The 13,727-nt window shown below is 39.4% G+C and overlaps 1 protein-coding gene across 11 annotated transcripts in view; it reads right to left on the bottom strand.

Annotated features, from left to right (window-relative positions):
- Positions 1–671: 671 nt before the first annotated feature.
- XRN2 (5'-3' exoribonuclease 2) overlaps positions 672–13,727 on the bottom strand; it is a 65,684-nt gene continuing 52,628 nt past the window's right edge. For 6 of the 11 annotated variants that reach the window (XM_060397516.1, XM_060397521.1, XM_060397518.1 and 3 more), the window contains 2 exons: positions 8,528–8,591; positions 672–3,744 (listed from right to left, as the gene is read on the bottom strand). In XM_060397516.1, the coding sequence (XP_060253499.1) occupies positions 3,477–3,744; positions 8,528–8,591 (332 nt within the window). In that variant the 3' untranslated portion in view covers positions 672–3,476. The remainder of the gene's footprint in view (positions 3,745–8,527; positions 8,592–13,727) is intronic. The other 5 variants (XM_060397517.1, XM_015099670.3, XM_042229637.1 and 2 more) reach the window with 1 other exon arrangement.

The following is a 13,727-nucleotide window of genomic DNA, read 5'->3' as shown; positions in this document are numbered from 1 at the left end:
CTGGGAATTGCATTGGCTGGCAGATTCTTAATCACTAGACCGTTAAGGAAGTCCAAAACTTTTCAAGTTTTCCTCTTGCTGTTCTTCCATTGTGTGTTTTTTTTTCCCTACTAAAGTATAACTGACCTATAATACTGCGTTAGTTCCAGGGGCATAGACTGATTCCAGATTTCTATACATTACAAAATGATCACCACAATAAATCTAGTTACCCTCTGTCACCATACAAAAATAATATTATAATCCCCATGCTGTAAATTTCATCCTATGACTCATTTATTTTGTAACCAGAAGTTTATTTATACCACAATCTTCCTTACCTCTCTCACTCATCACCACCCCCTGAACTTTTCTCCAAGATTTTTCTCAAACTTTGAGAATTCTCAAAGATTTAAATCTTTAAAACTGCAGCACAAATATGCATGAAATTTGTAAAATGTAGATAATCTCACGAAGATTTTATAATTTGCCAAATTAGTAGTGGAAAGGCATACATGAATCAGATGGGCTGTCTTTCTGACCATATCCTCTTAAAATCTACTTCACTGATTTTCTTTTGACATCTAATTGTAGAAAATTCTGATATATTGATTAAAAAAAACCCATACACTTGCCAAGATTTTCAAAGTTTAAATACTGTAAAAGAACAACAACAAAAGAGACCAGAGTTCTAAGTTTTGCATTGTTTTTTACTAAAGTCCAGAAATTTCCATATGACAAGTACATCAATGAAATGTTCCCAAAGAAATACTGAACAATATACACTCTAGTTAGCTGAGGATCCAGCTCAAGAGTTCATACTTAATTCTTGTGCATTAAAAATCAGCATGGATCTTAGATGATCTAGAATACACTGTGTTTTGAAATCCACAGCTGGTTTGATTTTTAACCATAATGAAAAACCAGTATTTCTATTCCATCAAATGTGTTTTACAACCAATAATAAATTCAGATCCACTGTATTATGCAACACACATCTTTGGAAAGCAACATAAAACAGTGAGATCGGATCAGTAGAAATATACAGTTAAAAGAAATACACAAAGTACTGTAGTTTTATTAAAAACTACTACTTGAGAAAGAAATCTTTCCACAAATAGCATAAAACTGTAGAATGATGAAAGGATCTGGGAAAGCTTTACAAAAGCCTAATTCCAACTGTATCTTCCTGAGGGTGGTGGCAAAGGGTATTTCCTTCCTTCTCTGGGATATCCCTGAAGGAAAAAAAAAAAAAAAAAGCAAAAGTTTACTTTGTGGATTAATCCTCCTGCAAAGAAATTAATCTTACTTCCGATGGAAAAACACACCAAAAAGAAAGGGACTATTTCTTATAGGTATATCACATGGATGATCTCCATAAACACGTGTATTTGGTTTTCAGCCTTTTCCAAAGCTGCACGCAAGTGGAAATTAGCATAAATGCTATCACTGACAAATAACCAACTCAGCCTTAACAAGCACATAAGAAATTCCTTAAAATGTACACAAATGAAGGACAGTTAAGTGTCTCGTGTAAAACACTTGTCAGTCTCGCCCACCACCAGCCCCTCCCCCATCCCCATGGTATTTCAGGCCACATTGTAGGAAGGTGCCCATGTCATCCTCAGACACATTAGACTAGGAAAGCCATTTTGCTTAACCAAGGCAGGAGCTTGCTGCCTCAGCTGAAGCCTGCTGCTGCTAAGTTGCTTCAGTCATGTCTGACTCTGTGCGACCCCGTGGACTGCAGCCTACCAGGCTCCTCTGTCCATGGGATTTTCCAGGCAAGAGTACTGGAGTGGGTTGCCATTGCCTTCTCCTAATGAACTATTAATTTTAGGCATTTTTGTTTGTTTAGCTATAAATAATAGTAGACCACATTAGGTTATTACATAATCAATTACAGGGAACTTTCATAACACTTCCTAGTATGCTTCCAAACACCATTTCAGTACAACCTAAAGATAAATGTGATGTGTCTGCCTTCACAACTCCTCATTTCTAGGGAGGATTCTGAAATGGACCCCTTTCCCCATACTGAAGCTCAGAGCACTTTACTAGTTCTCCACTAAAAATATACTGAAAGTATAATTTTACTGGTTTTAACAGTGAACTTCTACAATTTAATAGTGCTTCAAAATTCTAATTGAAAAAGAAATCTCTGCAGAAAAAAGGCTGAACAAGACATGTATTTCCGAAAGGTCCTAAACGATTTAGATCTCCTGAGTGAATAACAATTATACCTCCTGGAACAGCAGAAAGCTCCTCTAAAGGGAGGGTCTCCTTTAAAGGAGGCAAGAGAGCCACTGAACTGGGGTCAGAAGTTAACAGGCACCCCCAGCTCTGCTGCTGAATAACTGGAGATCTGAGGTTTCAATTCCTGACTTGGAAAATGAGGGGACTAGACTCAAATTTCTCCAGAGCAACTTCTAGTTGCAGGTACACCTTCCTTTCAATAATAGTCACTGTTTCGGTTGCCTGGTTGTCACCTTGACTCTAGCAGCATAAAGTCTCGACCTAAAGAACCTGCTGATATATAGCATCTGTCGAGATTCTGGGCAGACAGTATGTATGTAAAGTAATATTATACGTCTAAAGAACTGTTACAAAATTCTCTCAAAGGACAACTAAGATGGTTATTTTCTTGTAAAGTGAACTGAGACTTTTAAGAGTACACCAAAAAAAGTGTGAAGAAAAGATTTTTCTTAGCTGGCAGGAGATTCTTCCCAGTTGTCAGGACAAAGGGACACATGGCAAGAACTTGAATTAGAAAGTTAATATTTGAAGCACTGCAAAAGGCTGAGGTAACACAAGGTAAGCAATTTAATAACCACTTCACATCACTGCAGGTGCCAACTCCATGAATACTACACACTCTGAATCACTGCATTCAGACCCTGCTTTCTGGCAAGCACTGAATTAAAGAGCATGTAAATACTAGCCAGGGTGTCAAATGGCTGAGGGACAGACTGAGACAAACAGACCTCAGGCTTAAATGTTGCTACAACTGGATGTTATAAAGAGAAGGAAATAAAGCTTCCTCTTACTGAATTTGTCTAGGAATTACTATACTCATTCAATGTATAGCTGGTTTAAATTTAGTTAAAAAAAAAAAAAGTGGGAAATTAGGAGAGATTTCATCCCATGAAGACACAACAGATAAATCAAGACAGAAAACTCCTAAGGGGAATAAAGGTAACAGCTGAAAAGGTGAGAGATTACTTTCAGCTTCTATAAAATTACCATTCCTTTTGAGAGATCTAGTTTCTAATAAAACAAAAAGCAACATCATAAAGAGAAACAATATGTTTTGGTGTTGGACCATATTTGTGCTAAATATTGGACTGCTGTGATTAAAGGGGCTTTTGGTCTGAAAATTTTTCAGCATCTTCAAAGTACAACCTATTTAGTGAGGCAGATACTCATCCCATAAACATTTTTAATGAAAGATCCAAGGGCAACTGAGCTACTTGTAACAGTACTGACATAGATATATTTTAAACCAACCAACCAACCATTGAGTCCCAAGAGGTACGGTTAGGACCAACCATTGAGTCCCAAGAGGTACGGTTAGGACAAAGTGAGCAGTAAGCTTTCCACCCCAAAGCCCACACCACATTCATCACCTGTCTCCCTCCACGATCGTCACGTCTGGGTGGATACCCGCCCGGCCCAGCTAACATCTGGTACTGGTTTGGCTGGAAGGCTGCATTTTGGGTTTGGAGCATCCGGTTCCATGGTAGCAGAGGTTCGGCCCCAACACCTCTGTGGAAAAGCATCACATTTACATTAAAGGTCAAAATCTCACAGGTATCATTTCCAAATTTGGGACAATCCAATGTGCCTGGATTTGTCATATGGGATATATAGGATCAGAGTGGCCTTTAGGTCCCTCACAGCAAGTGTAGTGTAACATATTTCATGAAATATCAGCATTTGTTTAAAAGTCAGTTGAATCAGAAAGATATGACTTAAAAAAAAAAAAAAAAACTGTTCATCTTCAATTGTAAAGTTTCCTTTTTAGTCACTCAAGTTTTGGACCCAACATCACCAAGTTGGCTACATTTTAAGATGCTATCCAAAGAGTAAACATGCATGAGACAAGAGAATGAAGCTTTATTTTTAAAAATGTCCAGGCTCGTTCTTCGAGTCTATTCTTTCTAGTTAATTGCACGCTGCAAATGAATTCTTACTGCTGAGTATTTTGAATCTAGGGTAGGGGACTTGGCTGTTTTTTCCCATCCATTATTCTGCTCAATATGTCAGAAGGTCTGATCGGGAGGAAACCTTTTCAAGTTCTATTGATGCGGCTTTCAATTGACCATGGTGACCTAGCAACATGAGCACTAATTGGCATGGACTGACTGGCATTTGGTGTACAGTTTACATGGGAACACAGATTCAAAAGCTATTATAACCCAGTTTGCTGGCCCGGATTACTGGTCAAAAGAAATGTTTTAATTGTTTTCAAGTGCCTATTTTAACTCTGCAGATACAAAACAACAGGTATGAAGTATTAAATCATAACAATTTAAAGCTGTCACATAAACAGTGTAGCAAAGATTTACCCTCTAAAGGCAATCACCCTGTATGACACAGCTTTCTTGAGGTATTTTCCTCAACTTCCATTTTATTCAACAGTCACTACCAAGAATAAACAGTAGCAAAATTCCCCAGTGTATTTCAGCAGTAGAAGAAGCTTTGGGGGCTGTTACAGACATTGGGAGAAATTATAAGAAAACCTGAAATTTGCTAACACACTGAGTAGCTGGTATTAGCTATGACCACATCAGCATATGAATCTCACTGCCTAGGTCTTAGCGGGGAAAGCCCAAAGCTGGGCTCACTGGGTAATGCATTCTTCTCACAGCTATTCAAGCCTGAATCCATCCTCTCCACCCCCACTCTCCTTCCTTCACTTGGAGCTTGCCCTTTAAAAAAAAACAAAACCAGCAAAGAAAACTATTTTTGTGTGATGTCTCCAAGAACTGCTCTCTAAAGAATTCTAGAAAGGCCAGTGCTATTCTTCACAGTGGTGGGACCAGAACTCTAATAATATAATCTGCTGTGAGTCAAAATAAACTGAAAGATCTATACCTCAGAAAGAATATGCATATATTTGGGGCTTTTAATTATTTTTGAATTCACTAATATAAATATATTTCAGCGAGAATGGCTCAACTGTGAAGCAGGAACAGCTCTGTTTGCAGAGAAGACACAGTCTCTTCCAGTTTCTGCAGGACTGAGCAGTTAAGCTTCGTGCTGTGACCAAGGAGGCTCGTGAAAATTGGGCCAATAATGCAAAACCTGCTTGTTTCACACACAGCTCATGTTTTCTCTACAGTTTTACAACAGTGAAACTCAGTCAACTGAGTTTCAGGAAAATCAGCTGGCATGGCTAAAATACATTATAAATGCACTTCTACATTATTTTATGACCTAAAGACAGGAACAAGGCCACAATGCAGAAGCACAAAGTGCTCCTTTTGGTTTAAAATGATTACCTGAAATGGTTTTTGACAAAAATATAAAAATAATAATTTAATCAAATAGTTACAAATATAATTAATTAAGTGGAAAGAGTCATGTAAGCGGGACATGTATGAACTACCCTCTTCTGCTTGGTAGTGGCAGAAAGGCCTTTATTATACATAAGTTAATCATATTTCTATACTAATTATATCAGTTTGCAAACACTTTTACAAACTGAAATCTGCCCTGGAAAATACATTCTAAATGTGAGACAGAAGTGCTGAGGCTGACACACATTTTTTTAAATGAGTAGCTATTGATTGAGGCAACTTATTTGAGGCATTCCACACCGTGGATGGCAACAATATTCTTAAGTTTCTGAATTACTGTTTTGGAAAGTAGCTGGCAGTATGACATAATTATATACTACTCATTGGGATATTTTAAATTTATAACTACACACACACACACACACACACACACACATATATGTACATGACAAATCAGCTTTTAAAAATCTACAATTGGGCTTAGTGCCCATTAAGTTAAAAAACTAAATGGCCACTTTGGATAAGATATGGCCAGAAAAGAGACTCCCCCACTGGTAAGGACACAGACAATAGGGCAGCACCCAGGGGAGGAGGAGGCACGAGCTGGACCTCAATCACCATCATGATGACGGCTATCATGAGGACACCATCAGGTTGTCTTTTTGAGGGGAGGCAAAGGTGGGAGTGGGGTGCTCCTGTTGTAATTTAAGTGAAATGAATATATTAATTATAAATACTATCTCAAAGTAGGAATTAATTCAAGGAACAGGGTAGTTTATGTTAAAAATAAAAAAGTATACTTAAAAAATTTTCTTCTCTATTAGGGTTCTCAACCAAATACTTAACAGTGCAATGGAAAAGTACTGAACTAATGATCAGTGAAATCCGGTTCTAGTAAGAATTCTACTTGCCAGTTGTGACATCTCAGCAAAGTCAAAGTGAGTTTGTATGTTCTCCTCTATGTCACGTAAGGTCAGCAAGGTTAGACTGACACAGGCTACAGAAATGAGTGATGTATCTGCTGAAAGGCTGGCCAATGGAGACGTTTAGGAGGCTAAATTCAAACTCTGTTTTCTTTAAGAATAAACAGTGTGTTTCTTAAATGACCACACTCTAAGACATAAGAAAGAATTCTATTAAGCTCACATGTAACTTCTGCCTTATGGCACGGTTTTAGTTTCTGACTGAAAGTACACCAAAACTCCTACAGAACACACCTCAAATCTGTTGGGTTCACAGAGTCAATCAAGAAGATACCAACTTGACTAGGGCACAGATCATAGATCAAAGAAAACCCAACGGATGTCAGGACATAAGTGACGATCTTAGGGGGCTTAATGTGGAGAGGGAAGGAAGGCTGTAGGACTGAAGAAAGGGTGCCTCAGAAGGGGAAGGACTTCTCTGAAGTCCCTGTGGCTTCACAGGACAGGATGCTCACAGCCAGTTTTCCAGTGAGTTTTGCTTGGGTGAAAAGTTTCTTGGTAAAGAACGGTATGGAAGAGAGACCTCAGATAAGCTACTGAACTGTGGGCTTCAGTTTCCTCATCTGTAAAAGTAATAACATCTACTTCAAAGGGGCGACAGGAGGAATAAATGAATTCATGTTTCTAAAAGCATGTTATTAGCACAGTGCTGGCACTTTGGTGATTATTAATATCGGTGAGTATTTAATAACACAGGAAAAAGCAAGCAACAAAGTGGGGAAACCAAATCTTAAACAGCAAACGTGACAAAAGTTCTGCAGAAGAAGGTTATCTAAGGAAAGATCAGTGTGAATGTGATAATACGTATTTAGAAAAATTCACCCCTCACTCATTTAGTGTGGCGATGGTGCCACTCTGAGGATGCTGAAGTGGCACATATCATGTGCCCTGAGCACTCACACTGAAAGCAGAACGTAAACACAGGCAAGAGCAGCTGTTCCAAATTAGAATGCAGCTTGCACTAAGTTGCTGATACTATTAATAAACAATTGAATAACATAATTTCTTTTATCTTCTTGAAGAAAATAATGAAATGAGGTTTTGGAGTCTCTAAAAAAAGAACTTTCTTAAAGGGGGTAGAGGTTATAACCCTGTTCAAATAACACTTCATTCATTTCAGATGTGAACAGATCAGACTGCTAAAATGGCAGAGGAGAGGCAAACAAAACAGATCATGACTGGGAAGGCAAAGAAGGAAGCCGTGCTAGGAGGAGGCTTAAACTCGTCTCGGCATTTACTGATGCGGGCAAGACCAGCATGAGACGACAGACTTTAAAGCTGCCCTTAAAAATTATTCTTCAGATGTTAATATAATTATTCATAACATGCCTGGCTGCCTTGTCGTGCAGAGACCACCTGACTTAGGCGAGCACAACTTATCAATGAAAGAACACATGTCAAACATCCCTTGTTATTAAACCATGTCACATTCTTCCTCGTCGGTGGTACTTATTAGACTGCAGATCCCATAATCCTCTTCTGAGTCCCTTCTGCGTTTAATTCAGTTCAGTCTTAAGTAGTTGAAGAAACTGTTTTCAGTGGCAACTAATAACTACTGACCTACAGTGACACTGCACTACAATAAGCTTGTCAACCCTGAAAAAGTTGTACCAAAGAAGCTGATTAGGACTTCAAGAGGTCTGCAGCAAGAATCAATGGTTGGTCTGTACTGACACTGTGTTGCCGGCAAAGAAATGATAAAAGTGGAACCCCATTAGTTATGCCTCATTAAGCTGCACAACTCTTCTAAAAAGAAATTTGTTTAGCCTGACCAAAACCTAATACAATTTTAAGCTCTCTGTGTTGCATTTTTCAGGGCACCTCAAAAGCATCAATAAAGTAAAGGCTACGAACCAAGAAAAGCAGGAAACTATATAAATATGAATCTTTTACTTCAGTGTGTTAACCATGTATTTTCCTAAAGAACAGGCTCAAGAGAAATTCTTTAGAGGGGAGAAAGTACATTTCATACTACAGAGAAAGCCCAAACCTCAAATACTGGTGTGAAAAATTACTGAAAACTCATGTCTGCTTTAGTATTACCTGTCAAATCTTTGCTGCTGAAAAAGGGGAGGGGGACCTCGCCAGGAGTCCTGGGGCCTCACATCTGGAAGATAAACAGGAAAGGATTAAACAGCAGATTGTTTGTTTTTGAAAAGTAATTATTATTCAGCTACCCACATATATTATAATTAACAATTCTTGGGAAAAATTGAGACTGAATATGATAACTAGCATAAATACATACCATGGAAAAGTGAAAAGATATGAAATCAACAAGCTCAACATTATTTCTCCTTTGATAAGAAACCATAGCTTTTAGTTTTAGAAGGCTTTCTCATTAAACTCACATGTTTCTCTCTCCCTTGCTGTGTGTGCACGTGTATGCAAAGACATATGTATGTATTTTACACTCATATTTTAAGTGCTGTGCAAAACGATGGTATTTTGGCTTTATCCATAAACAAAAACTGAACAAACAGTAACTTTAATAGAAAGTCTAAAATCTGACCCTTAAACATGTCAACCGGAAAGCACCCTGACTTTCTGAGCTGTGCTGACAGGACTCAGACAGCACAGTCTCTCCAAAACAGGCCAGAGGATGTGCTCACAAGGGATCGCCTACTTCCCTGCTGTTTTCTGACAGTCAAACCTCTTCCCCTAACATGAAGCGAAGCCGGGAACACTGAATGAATGACAAGGAACAGGTAAGTGGCTGCCGCCCTCTGTGTAAATAGGGTGCAGGGCACCCCCAGCGAGGCCCACAGTTGGTATCAACTATCCACTGCTCTGGCCCCCAGTCTCGGCCACCTCGGCCACCTTCTGGCAGGGTCTGAGTGTGACCAGCTGTTCCAGGAGTTGTCTAATGAGGTCTCCGTGTGAGGACAGTAAGGCCTCCAGACTCCCAAGGCCCAAGGACAACAAGGCTTACCATAATGTATTCAAGCTCACATTTTAATAGAAACACAAACTAGAAACATGCTTTTCAAAATTACTTTCTAAAAGGAAAGAAGAAAGGAAAGCTTATCTCTGGTTGGCAACCAAAAAGATGCAATCTGGGTTTACTTGAGGAGAAAAAGAAAGAGAAGTAGAATGGTGCTTTAAAACCTCCTGCCAAGGAGAATCAGGAACAAGTAAAGGCACCTGGCTGCTCACAAGGGTTCCAGCAGGAAGCACCTGGCTATTTCCGCTTTGGAAGCAACATGGCCAAGGTGCTGGCCCAAAAAAAGCCTCCGAGGTAGACAAACCAGCCTAGGGGAGCCCAGTCCTGGGCCAACGGTGCACGCGTGCGTGAGGCCTCCACCTCCATCACTCCCAAGCAGCTTGCCATTCCAAACTGAAAGAGGGATGCATTTCCAGTCAATGTGAATCATGACTCCCTGTCATCTCTTTAAAACCAAACTGTTGTTTAGTTGCTCAGTTGTGTCCAACTCTTTTGTGACCCTATGGACTGTAGCCCACCAGCTCCTCTGTCCATGGGATTCTCCAGGTAAGAACACTGGAATGGGTTGCCATTTCCTTCTCCAGGGGATCTTCCCAACCAAGGGATTGAACCTGCATCTCCTGCACTGGCACTTACCACTGAGCCACCCGGGAAACCCTAAAAACCAAATTAGTAGCAGTCAAACCGGGAACAATGCTGATGATGTTTCTCTGTGGTCCTCTGTTCTCCTCCCAGGAACAGCTTTAAGTAGAGGGAAAGTCCTCAACATCCTAGATTATTCACTATAACCGAATATGCCACGTCGTTAGATTAAGCACACCAATATTTCTAAGGAGAACCAGAATGTAAAGTTCATAGCGCACAAATGTTTTCTTTGGAGAGGCAGACCAGGAAAGAGGCCGGAGTTCCTACCCCACCAACTCTGGTATGCCAGGTGCTTTCCTCTCTGTTTCTCGTTCACTATTTCTAACCACCAAGACAATTTTCTTTCCAAACTCAGCACATGCAAAAACTATCATTTTTTGTTAAAAACCTAAGCAAATTTTATAAGACTTTTAAAAATTCCATCACACGACTATTAAAATACCTCTTGCTCTCCATCAAAGAAGAAAACTAAAGAGGATTGACAAACTTCAAGGCTACCTTTAAACAAATCTCTTCATGTGGCTCTGAACAATATATATGGCCCTTAAGTGTTCATAAAGCAGAAATACTTCCTGGCTGAGAAGTAATGAAGTAGAATGTAAAACAAACTTATTATCATTCATTTGTATGGCTCTGACAGAAGATCCATTAGAGAGGGGGAAAAAAAATTCTGATACTGAATTGCACTTCAGAAAGGTAGAAGCAGAAGAGAGAAAAAAAATGAGAGCTAATTTTTCCCCGTGATCTTTAAAAACACATCCGTTTTCTAGCGATCTACGGCCACAGAAACCAAGGCTTTACCAACAGCTCCTCAAGTGACAATTTACCTAATCACTGTGGCAATCACAGAAAAGATTCCATGTTTACTGATTGCCACTAATCAAAAATCACTTTTCAAATGCAGATAATTGACAAGTTTACATGAAATGAAGAGAAGTGACATGCCACGTTCTCCAGGCTGCAGAAGCGAATGCTTTATTCATGCCGAGCACTCAAGGCTGCACTTGACTCCAACAGTCCCCGGACAATCACCCATCAGCCAAAAACTGACACATCAAAGACAAATCAAAGACCAACAGTGAGACGCCTGCAGCAGACACTTGACAGAAACTGGCTCTGTGACCAGTGGCTCTCCTTGATGGAACTCAGCACCACATGAAGAAACAGCTATGATACTACAAATATTTTAAAAGACTGACTAACCAGTTTAGATTTCAATTTTACTACAACTATTTCTAACCAAAACTTAAAGTTCAAAATTCTATAGAGAGGAACGCTATATAGAGGATTCACTTAATACCTTCATAGCATGTACCATGTGCCAGGTACTGGTTCAAGTACTTAATAACTTAAACTCATTTGTCATGGAATTTTGTGAGATGGGTGTTCTCTGTACCATTTCAGAAATGAAACAGCACTGAGTCCTGATCAAAGCCTGCCTGAAGTCACAGGCTGCCGAGGGGTGGAGGGGAAGCCAGGACCACGCCCACTGCACCACGCCACGCCACGGTCCACGTGCACTTGCGCTGTTGGCTGAGGTGAGTCTCATGTTATTTTATGTCAGAAGCACCAGGAGAGCTGCCTCCTCAACCCGAGACTCAGAAGCTCAAGATCTCCAGGAGGCAAGACTGAGGATCTGCATACTACTTTCACTATTTTCAAAGTTTAGAATACACACATCTAATTAACATAGGAGAGGAAACAAGCACACTTCACACATGCACTCTGGGAGTGAGGGTCTTGACAACACAGACTCATGGGGAGAAAATAAGAAAAGATCTTATCACTGCTCTTCTTAAAAGGGTATCGCCACCCTAAAGCACTTGGTATTCAAAAAAGATATGAAAATGTAAAGGATCAGATACAAATCAGACAGGAAATATAGAGAGAGATACTGATGGACAGATGGATGGATGGACAGACAGACTGGTTGGCATACATGCAGGGATTAGGCCTGTCTGCATAAATAGAAATTGAGAGGTCACAAGAGGCCATGAGATAAATATGCCATAAAAATCTTAATGACAGTAAACTTAAAAAAAAAAAGAAAAGAAAGAAGAAAGGCCAAATCTTATGTTGAGCTGTGTGTGAAGAGTATTGGTGAAACTTAGCAGGACATGGAATTTCCTTTCCTGACAGCTACAGCATTTGTCTGTGCTTACTGTACAAGTGTGACCACAGATGAGTGCAGACTTTCGCCTCTCTCCCTAACCAGAACCACCACCAAGCCTTTCCACAACCGAGTTGTACTTCTAGAAATGAGATGTAACTGTGCACTTTTCTCCTTTGAGAAGCTTTAAAAAGCTCTTGCAAAAAAAGAGACTCACACAAACCACTGAATTCTTGGAAGGATTAAGACATGACAACAATCTCACAGTAACCCTTACTAGAGAAATAAAAATGTAGGGAACACTTTTTAACTTGTTTTATGAGCCCAGAATGTGTGAAGCTGTAAACTTATCTCTCAAATCATAGACATGAATCAATATCCCACAAAATGCTAACACACACACACACACACACACACACACACACATACACACGGATAAATCAACATTAGGCTCATTCCAGTAATGCCAGGTTAGTCTAACAGTAAAAAATCAGTCTGTGTCATTCACCATGTAACAGAAGGAGAAAAAATATAAAACAAAGAAACAAACATTACCATCTCAAGAAATGGAGGAAAAGCAGTTGATAAAATCCAATACCCACTAGAAACAAGGAATAGAAGGAAACTCCTCCAACCTAACAAAGGTTATCTATACATTAAAATTTTTTAATTCTTAAAATATAAATTAAAATTTTACCTAAAAATTAAACTATAGCCAATATCATATTTAATGGTGAAATGTTACAAGTCTTCCCCTGAAGACTGGGAATGAAACAAGGATGCCCAGCATCACCACTTATGTTGAATCACACTAGAGGTCCTGGGTAGTGCAATAAAGTAAAAAAGACCAAAGGCATTAAGATCAGAAAATGAATACATAAAACTGTCACTACTCACAGATGACATGAATGAAAAGGGCAAAATCCAAAAGAACATACAGACAAGACTTCAGAGTAAATGAATTTTAGTGACACTGTCAGTCAATATTCAAAAATCAACTCTTTATATATATACAAGCAAGCAACAGGAAAATGATGTTTACAAGTCACCAGGCAGGGAGGGCCACCTGTTTCTTGCTCAAAGTGAATCCCTACTCTACAAAGCCTATTTCCTATTTTTAATTTTTATTTTAAAAATTTTATTTATCTTATTTTGCCTGCACCAGGTCTTAGCTGCAGCATGTGGGATGTTTAGTTGCAACATGTGAGATCTAGTTCCCTGACCAGGAATCGAACTAGGCCCACCTATACAGATTCTCATTTGGGTCTGTGATGCCCTGATTAGAACTACTGACCTGGGTAATACTTCCCAAGTGTGTTGCATATCACAGGTGATATAAAAGATGGTTTATTAGAGGTCCATGAAAAAGCTTGTTATCGTCGTGGCTGTATTCACTTTGATGTATATTTGAAAAAAGGACATCAAACCCGGAATGCACTGATTGATGATGGAAGGAAGCTGCTTAACATGGAGCCTGTGCTTTCTTTCACCTGTGCTTCTCAAACCTCAGAAACTCTACTCGACACAGTAACCTGCGAAATTCC

Source organism: Ovis aries, chromosome 13 (assembly GCF_016772045.2).
Source record: "Ovis aries strain OAR_USU_Benz2616 breed Rambouillet chromosome 13, ARS-UI_Ramb_v3.0, whole genome shotgun sequence".
NCBI classification, from domain to species: Eukaryota; Metazoa; Chordata; class Mammalia; order Artiodactyla; family Bovidae; genus Ovis; species Ovis aries.
Note: the sequence above shows the minus strand (reverse complement) of the source record. Positions and strands in the feature narration are given on the sequence as shown.